General features: G+C 39.9%; 1 protein-coding gene across 6 annotated transcripts in view; it reads left to right on the top strand.

Moving 5' to 3' along the window:
* The window catches only part of COLEC11 (collectin subfamily member 11), a 48,666-nt gene extending 30,314 nt beyond the window's left edge, over nt 1-18,352 (top strand). For 5 of the 6 annotated variants that reach the window (XM_042033082.1, XM_042033079.1, XM_042033083.1 and 2 more), the window contains exons 3-7: nt 2,457-2,528; nt 12,712-12,783; nt 13,500-13,553; nt 15,199-15,294; nt 15,451-18,352. In XM_042033082.1, the coding sequence (XP_041889016.1) occupies nt 2,457-2,528; nt 12,712-12,783; nt 13,500-13,553; nt 15,199-15,294; nt 15,451-15,860 (704 nt within the window). In that variant the 3' untranslated portion in view covers nt 15,861-18,352. The remainder of the gene's footprint in view (nt 1-2,456; nt 2,529-12,711; nt 12,784-13,499; nt 13,554-15,198; nt 15,295-15,450) is intronic. The other variant, XM_042033084.1, reaches the window with a different exon arrangement.
* The last annotated feature ends 1,231 nt before the right edge of the window (nt 18,353-19,583 follow it).

Here is a 19,583-nt window from a genome sequence, read left to right as displayed (position 1 = left end):
CTAGCAACATGCATATGGGAGAAAATTCCTTTAACAGGAAAAAAAAACAGACTAAACTAAAACCCCAACAGGTAGGAAGTCACAAACATAAGCATAGACAAATCCTGTCCCAAAGAACTCCCAAAAGGAGGCAAATCAACAGCAATTGTAAGATATGTCACATGAATTAAGGAACATCTCTTCCAGAGATGATGTAGGAAGAACTTGTAGAAGTGTCAGGGCCTGATACCCATGATCCTACTGCAGCTCAGGCTAATGGCAGGGATAAATTTCTTTTGGGAAAGAAACTACGAACCACATCTGGCCCTGTCTCTGCTGCATAGGCAATGCTGCATGGTGCTGACAAAGAATGTACTAATTCCTGCAGTGGGGCCGGAGCAAATATCCAGGAAGGGGTGGAGAGGAGTCTGAGCAAGAGGTACAACTGCTAAGGGACTGTGGCTGGTGGAAGAGGCCACAACAGATCAGTCGAATAGGGACCATGATGCACAGATCCCAACCGCCTGCTCTGAAAGAACTTGGTTGTAGACCAAGGGGCTGGAGATCAGAAAGGAGGCACAGGGGTGTCTAATTCATTAATCAAGAAGTTAAACAGTATTGTTAATCGGTGAAAAATTAAATTGATTGAAATTTCTTGACAGAGAACTGTTTTATTGCCCATGACACCTGCACAGGCTTTGCTTCCTCAATTTGCATGATGCTCAGGGTACAAACAGCAAAAACAGGGATTTACACAAGGCAAAGCTGAGCTGGGGCACTGATCAGTCCCTTTTGGCCAAGGTCTTGCTCCTTAAAACAGCTGATAAGAAAAAAAACGTAGACTAGTCTGTAGCTGGGCCTGTAATGGAGTAATCTCCTCCTAGAGAAAGTTTTTAAAACACCCACACTAAGGAATGCGGTGTCATCGTATTATAGGAATAAATGCAGGCAAGTGTAATGGCCTGAAGCAAGAGTGATCTATTGTATTGATCCCTAATGCACAGCTCTCGCTCTGAAGAACGGGTAAAGCAATAGGCTGTAATAGCCTGCTCTCAGCCTCCAGAGAGCAAGGAAAAGTCATTGTCAGGATTTATCTTTGGGAAGCAAAGAACTCATAACCAGCCCTGAGGGGTGAAAGGCAATCATACAAAGCCTATTGGTTACCTGATAATAAAAATGTGACGTTCCTAAATGTGCCAAATGATAGCCTGTTTCATACTAACAATATTATTCACTGGGGATTATGTGAAGTTTGTCCTCATTAAGGTCAGAGAATGGCCTATTTTTGCATGTCTGAAGGCAGGGAAGATGGTCTGGAGCAGCCTGAAGAATGAAAATATAACAGATGAAGGGCTGAGTTCAGCTCACAGCCACCTAGGCCTACAATAACAAGAGAGATGGAAAGAGAGCTGGAGGCTGCATATTTGAAATGTTTTTACATGTCATCTCTGTGACCCCTCTCTTAACCACAGCTGCCAGCTATGCCAGAGAGCTGGGCTTGTGGGGTGCATGATAACCATTGACTTTCCTAATGTGGTGCTCCTGTCAGCTTCCTGGAGAGCAGGTAATGCTCACTCTCCTCCACAGAAATACAGTGTTGGGATAACACGTGTGCTGTGCTAACTCTGGATTTTACATACCAGCATTTTATTTTCTGTGGAAGGCATAGAACTTTCTTCTCCTTCATCATATAAATCCTGTGTTGTCAAGGCGGCTGTATAAATCATTCTTGAAACTTCTGTTTGTGAAAGAGATTTTAATTTTGTCAATGGCAAACTACAGTAGTAATACAGTAGTAGGCGGCAAAACAAGCTAAGCATCCCCAAATTTTCAATGAAAGGCACCAGGGAAGCAAATGTTTACAGAAAATGGTGTTTAAATATGCTGAATATAATGATTCACAATAAACTATGTGCATGTAAGCACACTGCATAGTGGTTCATACTTCAGAGATTAAAAGGCACAGTATATAACTGAGGATATGGAGTAGAGAGTTAGCTCTTTCATGCTTAAAAATGGTCCTCTAATGATGGATGTAGCAATACCTTCTTATAGGTCTCAAAAATGGCACTTTTTTCTTTTAATTTGAGGTCATAGTTAAGCCATTTTCACTTGAGACTTAAGCATGTCCTCAGCAGAGGCTCAGAAAGAGTTTGGTGAACACAGAAGTTTATGTGCAAAGTTGAGATCTACCTCTGAAGCTTCTGCTTAAGTGAATTGTACTGTTGGCTTTTTGGAGGTCAATGGTGTAAGTAACCTCCACAAAACTAGACCTGTTGTATAAGACTTCAGTAATGTATTGTCTACATAGATTGAAGAAAAATCTGTTTTCCGTCCATCAAGTAAAGCTGTTAAATCAGATCACATCTGCTTCTATTTTTTTCCTTAGAGAGAATGGCATTCTTGTCACTGCTGCTAACACAAAATAGTCCTGTTTTAATATGATTCTTCTTTTTGTTTACTTTTTGTATCAACAGGGGAGGCTGGAGAAAAGGGGGAGAAAGGTGCTCCAGGTCGTCCAGGAAGAGTTGGGCCTCCAGGAGAAAAAGGTAACTTTGTTAAAGAAGATGTTTTGAAAGTGATTCCTAAGAAAATCCTGCTTTTTCTTGTGAGATGATGATGATGATGGGAGTCCTCTCTCCCTTTGCTGGGTGACTAAATCACCCATGGCCATTTCTGTTTACTATTGTTGTGGTTTAACCCCAGCTAGCAGCTCAGCCCCATGTAGCCACTCACTCACTTCTGGTTTGGATGGGGGAGAGAATCAGAAGGGTAAAAGTGAGAAAACGAGTGGGTTGAGATAAAAACAGTTTAATAGGTAAAGCAAAGGCCATACGCACACAAGCAAAGGATAACAAGGAATTAATTCAGTGCTTCCCACGGACAGGCAGGTGTTCAGCCATCCCCAGGAGAGCAGGGCCCCATCATATGTAACAGTGACTTGGGAAGACAAATGCCATCACTCCAAACATCCCTCTGTTCCTTCTTCTTCCCCCAGCTTTACATACTGAGCACAATGCCATATGGTAGGGAATTTCCCTTGGGTCAGTTGGGGTCAGCTGTCCTGGCTGTGTCCCCTCCCAGCTTCTGGTGCACTCCCAGCATTCTTGTTGGTGGGGTGGGGTGATGAGCAGAAAATGCCTTAATCCTGTGCAAGCACTGTTCAGCAATAATGAATATATTTCTGTGTTATCAACATTGCTTTGGTCACAAATCCCAAATATAGCACCCCCCGAGCTACAATGATAAAAACTAACTTTATTAACTTTACCCTAGCCAAAACCAGTACAACTTAATGCACTCAATTGTAGACTAAGTATTACTTTCTGGTCAAAAAGATATATTTTGGAAATAAAAAAAATCTTGCTTTTTTAGAAAGGTCTCTGTGAAGAAAAGCATCATAATGTCTTCTTCATAATTTGCCTTCTGCAAATGAAAACCTCATATTAGATCAAAGGAAAAAAAATCACAAGCCTCGATTTTCCTGTTTCTTTTTTTCTGTGAATTTGAACACTCACAACATCTTAATTAAAACCATTGAGGGAAGGCAGTAAGCCATAATAGGCAGAGATGAACATGAGTGTTCCCACATTTTTTGGATATGTGAAAATGGTGATAAATTTGTTTGCATTGTAGTTCAAAAATATTTTGAGCTCTTGGAAGGAATGGTGCTCAGCAGTGTTCAATTATACAGCTGAGAGAAATGTAGCATTTCTGTCTTGCAGGAAATTCTGTCTTTCCACATTTGTTTTCCTCCTGAAGCAAGAAGGAAATTTGACCTTCATAAGTTTTCCAGGAGGTGTGTGTTCTGAAAAGTTCAAATTAGGAGTAGTCAAACCCTTTAATCTCAATATTGAAATTAAAGATTGACATTCCTGTCATGAGAAGGTTGGAGTTAGTTTTTACTGAACTGAGTTTACAGTCTTTCTTTCAAAGGAATTATAGAGATAATTTATACTTCCTTCTGATGATGCATGATCTGTTATGTTGTTCTTTTAGGCAGTTATGGAAGTCTGATACTGATTATCCTGGGACCAAAATCCATAGCTAGAGCTCTTCCTCCTACAATGCATTGAAAAAATTATAACTTCCATGAGGTGTGTGTGGTCAGTCAGTGTATTTCCCTTATGTAGATATACTTTCAAGGACGACTCTTAGAAAAAAAATATTGGAAACTAAAATTTCAGCTCTTGCAAGGCTATGCAGCATGAAGTGAATTATGACAGAATAATTTAGGTTAAAAGGTTGTAAAGAGCTCATCTAGTCCAATCTCTGCTTTAAACAGGGCAGATTTCAATATCAGAGCAGGTTGCTCAGGGCCTCGTGCAGTAGACTTGTGAAAATGTCCAAGGATGGAGATTCCACATACTTTTTTAATCAGTCTGTTTCGCTGTTGTCATCGTGAAAGACCTGCTGTAGCTTGTAATCATTGCATCTTGCCCTTTCTCTGTGTGTCTCTGACAAGAAAACGCTGCATCTTTTCTGGAAACTGCTTGTAAGTAGTGGAAGACTGTAATTAACTCCTCCCTTACCTTTCTGTATTCCAAGCTAAATAAAACCATCTTCCTCAGCTGGACTTCCATTTGCCTTTCATGTATGAGGGCCCAAAAATCTCTGGGTCCTTTTATGCAAAGGAGTTTTTTTACCCATTGGCCAGACTTCATCAATGCATCACAGGTGAGGAACTTAGGATCTGGCTGAACCCATGATATTCCTGTCAACACATTTCTGCAGCTTGTGGAGCTCCTCCTGACTGGCAGGGCTGTCCTCCAGTGCACCAACCATTCCTGCCAGCATGGAGCATTTTCTACTTCTTGCTCCCTTTCGGTGGTGAAGGACTGGTTCTCGAGGAATGTCACTCATTAGCAGCTGCTGATTAGACTTTGGCAGCCTTGCAGCAGCACCAGCCAGCGCTCTCAGCATCCTTGAATGCCCTTTGGGCAGGACCAAGGGCTTGTGTAGATCCAGGTGAAGTAGTCCCTCATTCAATCGTCTGCTGCCATGAGCAGCTTGTCCTCCCCAGATCTTTGTTACCAGACATGCAGAACTGGGAGACCAGAGAGCAGACCTTGCCAGCAGAGACAAAGGCAAAGAGAGCACTCAGTGCCTCAGCCTTCTCTGTGTCCCTTGGCATGAGGTTGTCTTGACAACTTCTTGAGAACCTCTCTCATCACGCTGTCTTGCATGTTTCTCTATCTTGGCATTTTGTCATGTCACTTCAAAATGCTTTGGACCATGTGAGATGTGGAAGTACTCTTTTTCATTCAGGCCAATCCATGATGTAGCATTTAATTTATTTATTTTTTTCTGTAAAATTGCATTTGTTTAAAATATAGTTATCATAAGGTATGCTTGATTAATGCTAATAACAGTGGTAATTTTCTAGTTTTCCATACCTCCAAAAATCCAAAATTCTGATGAAACTGAAAGAAGAAACACTGAAGTGGAACGCACTGCAAGAAAACATACATGAAACAGAAAAGAGATTAAAGAAAATTGAATATTAATACATACTATATAGGTATTTTGCCAGGTAGTACTTTCAACTAAATACAGGCAAAATTTCTAACTACTTCTGTAGCAACATGTTTTTTCTGCTTTTTTTTTTGCATCCAGAAATTTCTACAAAAAACCTTGTTTAAAATAAATTCTAACTAACTACTCTTTTCATTAATGCTGTACATTTTGTAGATATTTGTCTTCATCAACTCCTTTCCACAAATGCTTCATCAAAGAAAAAAACATAGTTACCTTAAAACAAATTTGGATTATATGGCACCATATTTCATCATGGTACTATATTCAGTATACTTTGAATGTCACAGTGTTGACTCGATAAGCAGACTTCACAGATGTAATTTCTAGTCTGTAGAAAGGACACAGAAGAATATGCAACTTTGACCTGGAAAAACCTTTCAGTCTCCTGACCTTTCAGTCTCTGGTTAACCTCCACAGACTGTATGTAGTATGCAGACCTGTAGGTAAGTTCATGCATAAATACTTTTCTAGACTCTCAAGCTGCATGAGACTGAGTATATTCTCTTCCAGCAGACCAAGGATTTTCCCATTTCTTATCCAGAAGATGGAATGTTGAGGCAAAAATAAAATATAACAATATGCTTGGCAAAAATCATTGTTCCTTCACTTTGCATTTGCCCCTAAAAACACCCATGGATAGTCACAGCAGCCCTGCTTCTATGCAGTAGTCTGTTAAATTTCAGTCAGTGTGTTAGCATGTATTTGACCACTTGTATTTCTCTTGAAGCCCGATGATTTTTGTCCTGGTCTAATACTTGACTCCTTCTGTTGATGCAAGCTGCTAAATTTAATTTTATTTTTCTCCTCTTTGAGTAAGTGATGGTATACATGAGGGAGAAACTGTAATCCTTCTGCAACATTTGTAGAGTTTTCTACTTTTGGTCTTACTTTACAGAATCACACTAATCTTTTTTCTTTTACTTCTTTGTCTTTCCTCTTTCTTTGTTTCATTTCTCTAGCAAGTCCATCTAAGAAAATGTGTTTAGTTTATTTGAATTCCATAGGTACATAATAACCATAAGGTAACTTGCAAAAGAAACTATCTTCTTATGGCGTATTTGACCTGAAATGAACAGCTCAAGATAAGAAAGTGCAGCGAATGTTTTTATCATATCCTTTCCTCATGATATTTTCAGATTTGGGTAATTCAGAAGCAGATAAACATGAAAACTTTCTGGTGCTTACGTGAAATAAATCTCATTCTGGCTGTCCTGATGCTTCAGGGTGACATCAGACATACTGATGTCTTTGGGTGTTGATTAAGGTTAAATTCCACTTACTTTCCTCATTGCTTTTAATTAATTGTATAGGTCAATTATGATGCATAGCATGTCAGCAGAATATGAAGCTGTGTTGGCCTTATGTAAAGTTTGGGGCATGGGTCGAGTACAATGGCTGTTTCAGATGAAAGCAGTGTGTACTGCAGCACAAGTTTTGGAGTGTGAAGTTCACAGAATTAACTTTCTTCATTTGCTCTGATGGCTGTGCTGTGCTCTCCCATGTTGGGAGTAAACTCAGTTATTTAACTAAGTCATGGTGCAGTCTGTGAGGCTGTAACTTCCATGTATTCAAATTCCGCACGGATAGCTCAGTAACAATACAGTCCTGTGAATATTCCCAGAGTACTTTACAGCAATCTAAATAAGGAGGGGAAGGTGAATTTACACTTGGAATATGACATCAAAGGAACATTAAAAATATGTTCTTCAAGATATTTCAATTTTCTTAGAGCCATAACCATTTAAAATAGATATTATTTTAGTATTTTAATTTCAGCCTTTATACATTGTACTTTATTTATGTACAACTATAATGGTATGTGAAGCAGAGTCACATACTGTTCTTGAGCTTGGAACTCAACTGTCTCTACCTTTGCAGTGTGAGCACAGTGATTTTGGCTTTTGCCAGCTAACACTTTCCCAGGCAATTCCTGGGCATATTTTGGGAGCTAACACAAATGAGCAGCTTGTGAGATTATTCTGGCTTGAAGAGTACAACAATTTAGTATCATGCAGTGTACCATTCTTGGCCACCTGGTTCCCAGTTCCAGGGAACAGTCCCAGGCATTTAGTTTACTAATACAGGCACAACCTCTTAAGTAGAAGAGAAGACTCATTAATTTAATTGGATTGGAGCCAGAGCGCTCAGTCATTTGTATAATCAAATTCTAAAAAGATGTAATAATATCTTAATTTATATTTTATTATTACTGATTGCTCATTAATATGTAATCAATCAATCCTTTGCATTTCTGAGTCTATTTCTACATGAATTTATTGCTCGCTAAGGAGTGCTGCAGGCAGTATTCCATGTAAAAGTCCTGACATTGACAGTTGTTAATTCACAAAGTGGGTATCTGGTTCAAAACTGTCTTTCAGTTTCACCTGAACTCAATAGGATTTTGAGAAAATCCTGCTAAACTGAGTGGGCAAAAAGATGGCAGATGGGCTTCAGTGTAAATAAATATATTACCTAGGGACATTAGGGATGCATGATTTAATCCATACTTAAATGATGCCAAAACCCAAAACTGTCACTTAAAACTCAAGAACTGCTCTGAAGTCATTAGCAGGAGTCCCAAGGCCAACAGAACACTGCCCGTCATCACAAAAGGATGACAAAAGAACAAAGAACAAAACAGGAAGCTTCTTTTTGCAGCTGATTTTGTTCTGTACAAAAGCCTGACATGCTCTGTCTCAAGTAATGAATGTGCTTCTGGTCTCTGTCTCTCAAGGACTTGAGAGGTTAGAGACGGGCACCAAAAATGTGAGAAAGAGGAGCTGCCTCATAAGGAGAAACTGGACAGGCTGAGACTCTCTGAGAGTAGTCTGAGGAGGTTATAATCAAGGTTACAGATCCCATCACACCTGAACTAGGAGGGACTCTCTGAAGCTGCTGGGGACAGATCCTGCAATTCTATCTGCAAAGGACTGCAGATAGTGGCTGGGGTTGTGGGATCTTCCAGTACTGCCCCTTCTGCTGCCACCACAGGAAACAAAGTCTTGGCCTGGAGGGACCACTGGTCTGAAGAAGCTTGGTATTATGTTGTTAACATAATTCTAGCAAGACAGTGTTTCATGAGGGCAGTTATTTCTCTTTGTTTGCCTCCGAATAGAAGCCTCCATTCAGGAACGTACCGTACTATTTTGATTTTTGTTTTGAATGTACTTTTAAATCCTTTAAACTTTTCTGCTGCCTTCCTAGACTGTTTTTTTCCTCACTATTTTTAGTTTCCTTTGCAAATATTCTAACTATTCTGATTTCTAGTCAGTATAGATTGATAATAGTTTACTCTTTTTTTTCCTCCTGTTTTTTATGTAAAGCTTTTAAAGTTTCACTTTGTCATTATGATACCTGTCTAACATGAGTGGGATGGATCACTACTGAGAGGTGCTTATTTTTCCATTGCCTACCATGGGAGTTCAGATAAATATCTTAGACTAAAAACCCTAACTTTAAGATGGCTAATGCTGGGTGAAATTGATTTCCCTCAACTATATAAAATGCCACCTGTGATTATGCACTGTTCATTCATATAAGAATATCTGTTTAACATTGTTGGTGACACGGACAGTGGGATCGAGGACACCCTCAGCGAGTTTGCCAATGCTACCAAGCTGTGTGGCATGGTCAACATGCTGGAGGGAAGGAATGCCACCTAGAGGGACCTGGACAGGCTGGAGGTAGGCCCATGAAGTTCAAGAAGACCAAGTGCAAGGTCCTGCACCTGGGTTGGGGCAATCTCAAGCACAAATACAGACTGGGCAGAGAATGGATTGAGAGCAGCCTGGAGGTGAAGGACTTGGGGGTGTTGGTTGAAGAGAAGCTTAACATGAGCCAGCCATATGCCCTTGCAGCCCAGAAATCCAACCACACCTTGGGCTGCACCAACAGCCGTGTGGATAGCAGACTGAGGGAAGTGATTCTCCCACTTTACTCTGCTCTCATGAGAACCCCAGCTAGTGTGCTGCATCCAGCTCCGGGACCCCCAGCATAAAATGGACATGGACCTGCTGGGGCAAGTCCAGAGGAGGGCCACAAAGATGATCGGAGGGATGGGGCACCTCTGCCTTGAAGACAGGCTGAGAGAGTTGGGCTTCTTCAACATGCAGAAGAGAAGGCTCCAGGGAGACCTTAGAGCACCTTCCAGTAAAGGGACCTACAAGACAGCTGGAAAGGGACATTTTACAAGGGCATGTAATAATAGGACAGGGAAGAATGGCTTTAAACTGAAAGAAGTCAGGTTTAGATTAGATATAAGAAATTAGATATTAGAAATTCTTTACTATGAGGATGGTGAAACACTGGAACAAGTTTCCCAGAGAAGCTTTGCATGCTCCATCCTTCAAAGAGTGTTCAAGGGCACGTTGGATGGGGCCCTGAATAACCTTGTGTAGTGGAAGGTGTTCCTGCCCATGGAAGGGGGTTGGTACTAGAGGGTCTATGTAACTTATTGTAGCCACTGTTCCCTCACCAATCGCCGACCTTCATTGGAGTGGATAATTCAGATTTTTCAGAGTAAAGCAGTTCTGTAGCCTGTTGACATATTTAGAATTTTCTGATTTCCAGTTGCCAATAGTTTTTTAAAAATGAAGTGTCCTGAATGTAAATTACTACTACAGCATCATTATATCCTTTAAAAAGATCATTCTCATTCAAGTCAGGCTAGCTAGTTGCATTGGGAATGCTGACTGCTGCAAGACTATCGAGGTACATAGGGGGAAAGACTTTTTAATCTTCATCTGTCTCTTATGTTCTTTTTCTAAGTATCTGCAGATTGCTGTCAAAGATGGCACTAGATTCAAGAGGCCTTTGGTGTGGTTTGGTACACTTCTACTTTCCTTGTTAGGTAGGTGTCTGTGATGTCCTCTATGTCAAATCATGAATTTGATTTGATTTGTCTTAAAATCCTTAAGTTTGGAAAGAAAACTACTGCTCTCTTCTTTTTAACATGATTCAATTAAATTTGTCTTGTGACATGGTGAATTTGAGTTTCTGCTAGATTTGTCCTGTTGATGCCTTTTTCTTTTTCTAGGTAGTTTTATATCTTCTCGTCTGTTACAACTAATCCTGAAGAGATTGTCCATACTGTATGACCTCCATTTATAGTACTGCACAGAGTCAAACCCCTCATTTTTTCACTTGTTTTGCAGCCCACCATTCATCTCTGGAATTTTATTTCTTCTCTTGCTTGTGGGCCTGAAAAAGCCACCAAGAAGATCACTTAGAATTTCCTTCTCTTCAGTTCCTTCCCAAATCCTTTAAATCTTCTTTAATTGGTTCCAATGTATACCACCTTCATCTGAGAGATGACAAATGACTTTCTTCAGTTCTCTATTCAAACTTTGTGTTTGATTTCCTACTTTTGGTCTATGGAGACTTAATTTCTTTTATTGTCCCCATTTCTTTCCAGCTATCACTTCCTGATTTCATTAAGACTCCTCAGACTGCATTTTTGACAACCATAGGGCCCCTAAAAAGGGCTTTACAAAAGGTATTAAAACTTCTGAAACCCTGAAAGCAGATGGGTCTCTCTTGGAACTTTGTGATTTATTCTGCAGAAGAAGCAGAATAAGCAAGCTCCTGGAGTGGAAGCAGGGGTTAGTCACTGTAAGAGAAACCCAAATGTGAACAGTTCTTTTAATGAGCAAAGGAGGTTTAATGTATGTCTTCATTGCTTGAGATAACACACTTTACTTCTGAGCAGAGCACATAGGCTTTACTGGCTGTGACTGAGAAGCAGTTCATTTTCTGGAAGTTTTTGCGAGAAAGAAAATGAAAAAAAAATTGTATTTTATTTTATTTATGCATTAGATCTATGAGTTTATTTAATTTCAGCCTGAAATCTGAAAGGTGTCTCAGCCTGAAAAGAGAAAGCATTCAAACACCTGATAATCTGTAATGGTAATCCCAATTCATTAATATACAAAGCAAGAGACATAATTTTCAGAGCAACTTGATTGACTGATTACAAGCTGGTACTTCCAGTAGGAGTAGGTAAGAGAAAAATATTTTTGGTTTCTAGTGAAAGCCAGTGTCCAGTAGTGTCTGAATTTGATACTTATTAGAAACAAAGGAAAATCATTGGTTGTAGGACTTGCCAATAATTAATTAGACCAACAAACCACACACATTTGGCTTCTCTCAGTTTAGAGGAAATTGTTTCTTTCTGGCTCACGCCATCAAGTGACAAGAGTTGCTTGAGACTTCATGAAGTAATAGAGATGACATCTCTTAGCCTAGCAGCGGTCGGTTTATATCCTGAAACTTGTTGTTGATTTCACTTTTAAGTTAAAGGTAATGACAAAATGGGTCATGAAATTATCCAGCTTTCAAAAATACGTACGTCTGTCCAGATGCAGTAGCAACAGGGGGCAACAGATCTTCAGTTTTCATAGATCCAAAACTGAGGCTGAGCTATGACAATTTGCACAAGACCAATTGCTGGATCCTTATGGTAGATTTTCCTCCTAGCTTGTCTCATTGTTTCCTTGCACCTGTGTAGTCGAACAGTGCATGGCGGATGTTGCTTTGAGCAAAGAAGCAATCTTTTCAACAATCATTGAGAACAACGTCGTCAATATTTCCTAAAGCAGTCTTGGTCTTGGATTTCTGCAGGACGGGAGCCTCAGAAGGCATTCGTCCCTGTAGTCCCTCCATACCCACTCTCCTTTAATAGTGTGGTAGAGTGGGAAACCTATCTCATATGACAGTATTTATATTGTATAAGTAAGTCATTAGGCCAAAGCCGGCCCTCAGTTACAGTGGATTCACTGTCTGAGATGAAATGTCAATTGTGTTTGGATCCTTTAAGTCTTCTCAACTCCATGATAGTTTTAATCTGCTGATCCTTGTTTGAATGCAACATCCCCTCTTCTGCATTTTCAATATAATTCTGTCATGATCACTTGAAAGAAGTTTGCAAAAGCTTTCCCAGTGGTTTTCAGCCAAGGGCTGTTGGCAATTACACCTTCATGCCTTGTTAATGTCAATTGTTTAGCAAAGATAAAATCCCTGTCTAGGTTGCTATACATAAGTTCTTCACACGGATTGAGCTGGACTTCAGGAGTTCAATGAATATTTGGGATATAGCATGGTTTTGTTCATTGTAAAAACTGATGCTGCAAACAGTAGAATCTGAATGAATCAGACTACATTGCTCCCTTGTGCCTTTCATCTTTCTGTTATGTGTAGGAGAAATGGGGGACAAAGGACAGAAAGGCAGCATAGGACGGCATGGAAAAATTGGTCCTATTGGTTCAAAAGGTATGTTTAATTCAATTGTTTCTCCATTTGTGTTTCAGGTGAAAAATGTGTGATCATTTATGTTTGAATAAAAATTTAGGGGCTTGAAAAATGGCTAACAACTCTCAGAGTTTACCTTAGTAGGAATTTTCTCACGCTGTAGTCAGCCAGGTCACTGGGATCTCTCAACCAGTTACCTTTTGCTGTGACAGCAGTATATGTAGTCTTAAAGCACCATGAGTATCATGGTTTGTGGGTAAATAAAGAACTTTGCATTGTCACACAAGTGTGGACAGTTAAGAAAGCAGATGGGAAGACGTGCTGTACTTTGGCAGACTTTCAAGAGCCAGAAGATGTGTTTTCTTATGTTGATTACTCCATAGGCTTCCTACGTGACTTTGGTTAAGTTGTTTGGTCCAGTTTGCCTAAGCATCTAGATTAGGATTCGAAATTTAGGCATATCCAGCTCTTTTCCCTCTAGAGCATCTGAATTTACTGGTTCTGTGAAGTTTATGAATGTCAAGAAGTGGATGTTGGTAGGTATTATTTGGGTTCAAGTTTCATAGCTTTGACTGGCCTTTGTTGTGGAATGACTAGGACAGAAAAATCTTTATTTTTGCTTGGGCATATTTCTACTTTCCACATTTGAATTTTACTAGAGAAAAAATAAGTAAGTGCTAAATGAACTATTGACAGAAAAGGCTGCATTAACACTATGTTATTTTTCATGTCTTCAGGTGAAAAAGGAGATAATGGTGACATAGGACCACCAGGTCCTAATGGTGATCCAGGTAATCCATAACACACCTTGTTTATGTGAAAGACTTTTCATCACTAAAAATACATCTGTTTACATACTGGGGGAAATAATGAATTATTTTTGCATAGGTACTGTAGTATTTCACTGTGATATTTTCAAATGACTTAAAATCACTGAAGTTGCAGTAGTTGCTGGACTTGTAGTGTATGTGCTAAAACAGTACCTCATACCTTCTCAGAGGAGCAATCTCTCCAGAAGCCTAGTGGGAACTGAAGGCAAAGGAGCATCTCTGCATATCTCACTCGGTCTTCCAGTCAACACAAAGGAGCAGGCTGGATGCTCCTGCCCCTCCATGAATTACTGATATAGGAGCAGATTGTCAAGAATACAGATCACAGAATCACAGAATGGGTCAGGTTGGAAGGGACCACAGTGGGTCATCCAGTCCAACCTCTGCTCAAGCAGGGCCATCCTACAGCACACTGCACAGGATTGTGTCCTGGCAGTTCTTGAATGTCTCCAGTGAGGAAGACTCCACAGCCTCTCTGGGTAATTTGTTCCACTTCTCAGTCACCTGCACAGTAAAGTTCTTCCTCATGTTCAGGTGGAACTTCTTGCACATCAGTTTCTGCCCATTGCCTCCTGTCTTGTTGCTTGGCACCAGCAAGCACAGCCTGGCTCCAGCTTCCTGTCACCCCCTCTCTCTAGGTTCTTATATGGAGGTATATGGATCTTCCAGGGGTATATAGATGTTCTAGAGAAACAGCCTAGCATAAGAAGTGTAAGCCTTGCAAGAGTGGCAGGTTCAGAGTTGACTGAATTCATTCTTTCCTGGCAGAGTGTATTGGAGGTGCACGGATTAGATTTCTCATGAGAACATAATTTGTCACTCTCATTCTTGAGCCAGCATGCCATGCACCTGGCCAGCATGCACAGTTTTGCAGGGCAAGTACCCTGTGCTTATACTGGCTTAGACAACTGAGCTGAGTAATTGGGTAGTCCAGTGCAGATTTTAGTAATTACATACAGAACTGCAAGCTGTAATAAATGCAAACTGTAATTGATCCTCATTTTGAGGTTTGTGGTCAAAGATATAACAATTACCCTTTTAGTATTCACATTCAGATTATCTTTGTCAAACCTCTACCATTTTGGGTTACTAGATGATTTTCTATTGTCTAATTTTATTGTCAGAAGTATTGCAAATTCTGTCATTTGAAAAACAGAGAACTGCATTTTGCAGGTAATTTTGTGGTTGGAATTTTGGATCTGCTGTGTTATGTTCCTTGTGAAGAACTCACAAGTTTTTTGCTGTGAAAGAAGTCTTTGAGAAAACTAAAGAAAATAATTTTATTGAAAATGGAAATTTTTGGTAAATGTTTTTAGTTAAAAAATATTGTGGTTTTTTTGCAGAGAATATCCATCTCTGTTTAGGTTAGTGCTAATTATTCAGGGCTGAAGATTTGTGGGAAGTGCACTGAGCTGTTCCGCACAGGCTCAGACACCCCTGAGAATCATATAATGGTGCAGGATAGAGAAGGCTCTAATTTTCTGTCTGTTATTTGCAAGACAGCTTTCTCCAGGGCTGCCATGCTGGACCTTTTTCATAAAATTGTTGACATAATTGTTGAAATTAAGTAGCTTTTTGATTTGGGTGTATCTGTATCATTTCACAGGCATCCCTTGTGAGTGCAGTCAGCTAAGGAAGGCTATTGGAGAAATGGATATTCAAGTAGCCCAGCTGACGACAGAACTAAAATTCATAAAAAATGGTAGGTTAATTTTGTATAACAGTTTTCCTTTCTTGTTGACTCATTTTGTCGGTGTAATCACTCGTAGAGAGTGTCACCGTTCCAGATCTGATTTGTGAAGCTATTTTGGGGTGTGCAGTGACTTGGTTTATAGAAATGCGAGTGCTCACTTTTCAGCACTGCCCTCCCCCGCAGCTGTCGCCGGCGTGCGTGAGACAGATAATAAGATCTATCTGCTGGTGAAGGAGGAGAAGAGGTACAAAGAAGCCCAGCTGTACTGCCACGGAAGAGGAGGGACGCTGAGCATGCCCAAGGATGAGACTGCCAACAACCTGATTGCCTCGTACATCAACCAAGCTGGGCTCACCAGGGTCTTCATTGGGATTAACGACCTGGAGAAAGAGGGGAATTTCGTCTATTCTGACCGGTCACCCATGCAGACCTTCAACAAATGGCGCAGTGGGGAGCCCAACAATGCTTACGACGAGGAGGACTGTGTGGAGATGGTAGCATCCGGAGGCTGGAATGATGTAGCTTGTCACATTACCATGTATTTTGTATGCGAATTTGACAAAGAAAATGTCTAAGCTACTCTGCTCTTTATTTTAAGAAAAATGTTTAAGACAATTGTACAAGTTACTCCATGTTTATAGAGTACAAGTGGAATTTTGCAAGCATGTGGCGTCGGTGTTGTACAGCTGTAAATACAGTTTAGGTATTTCAAGTATCAGTGTTTACCCTTCAGAAGGGAAGAGCAGTAGTAAGACATAGCTTGGTTGGGGTTTTTTAATGTAGGAAAATATATCTATTTAGATAAAAATGCGCTTTGGGGCTAAATTTTGCCCTTACAACAGTTAACAAATGTGATTACATGACTGTAAGGGAAGACAGAATTTGGCCTCTTGTTGTTAGAATGATTAGAATTAGATTCCTGATATTCTTTTAGCTTAGTAAAATTTGTAGTTATAAATGCTAATTACTTGTAGTGCTACAGGGATATTTTGGCAACAAGAGAAATATTTTGCATACTCCAGTTAATAAGTACAAATATTACTGTAGGTTTTTTGAATGTTACACCTTTTTTAAAAAAAAAAACAAACAGGCCAAAGCAAACCAACAGATCAGGATTCCTACCAATTTTGTAATGTTTCTTTATTAAACTGTTCACAGATGTATGAACAAAAAGCGTTAAAGTAAACTGATTTTTAATGGTGAGGGAGGCCAAAGTCGAGTGAAAGGTGTCCCTGCCCATGGCAGGGGGTTGGAACTAAGTAATCTTTAAGGTCTCTTCCAACCCAAACTACTCTATGATTCCATGATTCTATGATAGGAAATTTCTCATAATTTAGTACATAAAGAGAGTTTCCATCCAGATAGTGTTTTGGGGTTGGCTAGAAGTAAAAGTAAGAATTTGATTTTCTGCATTCCTTAGTTGAAAATGATTCAGTGCATGAAGTATTTCAGACCGCAAATAATTCCCTAAAGTAAACGTTTCACATTTTTATAAGATAATCTTAGTGCATCTTGTTACGAAACAAGCAAAATACCAGCCCTCCACAATTTAAGGCAGACTTCATATATATGCAATTAAGCTCGTGAAAACATGTTAGCTATCAGTTCCTTTTGATAAGAAAACAGCTTACATGTTTTACACAGATTGTAATCCCCTGAAAAGCAGGAAAGTTTCTGAAATTTTTCTGATTATGTATATAGCAGTAATAAATAACTTTGCACAAATAATTTATGTACCAAATTTACAATTGCATGTGATGGAAAATGTGATGTATATTTAAAAAAAACCCCCAGCATAATTTCACAAAAAAAAAAGATGCATTACATCAGCTCTTCACAGGAGCCAGTTGCATGCCACCTCATCTCACTGTTAGACATAGCAAAATTGACAAAATTTGCAAAATCTCTGACTGCATTTCTTTAGGAATACCTTGCATGTTGTAACCACTGGACTCTGCCTAGCAGGCTGCTGCTCCCTGAGAGCTCAGCGAGGGTTTCCTAGGGCCATGCGATTGATCACATCCTGGAGTCCATTTCGGACAGCCCTGCGACCTGGCTCCGGCAGCCAGCAGCGTTAAAACGCAGTGGTGGTAAAGAAGGTAGAGAAGGGTCTCTCATGAGGGCTTGAGATGGCTTTAATCACATCTTGTCCCCGCGATGTTCAGAGGTAGAGAGACAACGTGGGGTGTGGGGTGGTTTTGTCAGGGGCCCAGGGGAGGTCCCTGGGCGGGGTTGGGGTACAGGAGCAAATAGGGAGAAACCGAGGGAGTGGCCAGGGCTAGGGCAGGGAACAAGGGGAACATACAGAATCAGGGGGTCAACAGGGCGTCACACTTGCACAGTGTTTTAAGATGATTTTTAAGGATAAATGATCCTTGTGTAACATTCTGATCAAAATGGATATCTGATCATTATGGGAGATTGGTCTATAGGATATCCACAGTGGATATGGCATGTGGTCCCCGAGATTTCCATACAACAAGGCAAAACCAACTCGTATCACATCTGCTGTGCTGTGGCATATAAACAATCAATGGCCATACAGTGCTGTTCATATCCACAGACTCTGACATTATTTGATTTATATACCTAAGAGAACAAACCATTTTGCTTGCTATATTTACTCTGTAAATCTCAATCCTTTTTATATATATATATATATATATATATATGTTAGCTATTAATTTTGAAGATTGCTAGCAGTACTATAGTATCCTATAGTATTTGTTTATCAGCCCAGCTCCAGAGCAATCGCTCGAAATGAATGGGTCCTTTGATGGCTTTACTTTCTTTTAATAAAGATAGGTATGATACCTGTGTGGTAGTCATTCTTCCAACTGCATATTGAAATATATTAAATAATGTGGATCTGTTTCTACACTAATATTCAAAGACTCTGCAGAATTTGCAGGGAGCTAACAATTCCAGTAGAGCAATTTGTTTAGAATAGTTCCTTTTGGATATCATGATTGTTTCCTGCCTGCTATAGAAATCCTCAGAAACCGTTTAAGTCTCCAACATACTTTTGTCAAATCATTGTAGCTATATTAAAACAGTTCAAACCTGAGATACAGCTATCTGAAGCTCCCTCATTATGTGTGCTGAAGTTGATGTTTATTTTCCACCTAGGTTTTGAAAGTCTCTATTGTATTGTTCAGTTTCCTCAGAAAGATGAAAAGAGGCCTTTTAGGGAGATGGGAAGCTTTTTGAGATGCCAAATGCTCCTGTTTTAGCTGGAAGTCACATCATGTTTCAAAGACTGCCTTGATGTGTGGAGCATATAGACAGTCTCCATTTCTATTAAAATTTAAGATAAAAAGTAAAGGCAATGGAAAAAAATTAGTGTTCCTAGTTTCATGTTCTTCAGGATATTTTTTTTGCAATGCTCAAATGCTCAATGCATATGTGAGGTAGAAACTAAATTAATTTCTTCTTTTAATTTCTAATAAATTGTCAGGTACTTGTACACCGGCTGCAGCAGTCCTTATTACACCATTTGGGCAAAGGGAGCAAGGCTAGTGTGTAAGGTCTCTAGCTGTCCTGCAACAGGCAACAACAGCACATCTGATATTTACCCCTTCGAGGAACTGGGTGAGAAATGATGGCGGCATTGGAAATGAATGAGCCCTTCGTAATTGCTTTCACTCTCTAGTTGCTGATGCCTGTAGGTAGACCCTTGCTGGAGGCAGAAATCAATGTTGCACATAGTGCTCAGCCTACATGAAGCCTGCTGACATGCTTGGTAAGGTTTCCATTACTCTCCCTGGAATTTGGAACTATTGTTTTCTTAAAAAGTGGAATTAGTGATATGTTAGTTTTACTTGGGATGTTTTCCATGTGCATTAAAACCTGCAATTGTGATATAATTACTCATTTTGTGTAGCTCTGCAGAAGCCTTTGGAACATGTCTGTCTGGCAAGCACAGGTGTTTCTCAGACTATTCTTATATGCTCTATTTTTGATGGATAATTTTTCCTCATAAATATATACCCATAGCCCTTATTTATTTCATTCTTTAATAAAGGGCATTTTGTGGCATTTAAAAAGGCAACAATATCAGGGTTTTTTTTTTACTGAAGTCACCCATTCATGTTCTTAAATGACTTCTTCACATAAAACACGGATTTCATTCAACTATACTCTGCACCTTTAGCTGCTAAGGCTGTGTGTTGTAGGTTTGATGTCAGGGCCAGACATGCACCCCCCTTCTAGGAGGGGGACTTGATAAAGGTAACTGGCTGAGTCCATGGGAGCTCCACTGCCTGTGAGAGCTCTGACTTGCTGTGGACATCTTGGGA

This window comes from Corvus kubaryi, unplaced genomic scaffold, assembly GCF_017639235.1.
Source record: "Corvus kubaryi isolate FWS band 111438036 unplaced genomic scaffold, C.kubaryi_AGA036_p1.0 37354, whole genome shotgun sequence".
Classification (NCBI taxonomy): domain Eukaryota; kingdom Metazoa; phylum Chordata; class Aves; order Passeriformes; family Corvidae; genus Corvus; species Corvus kubaryi.
This window is presented reverse-complemented; position numbering and strand designations above follow the sequence as displayed.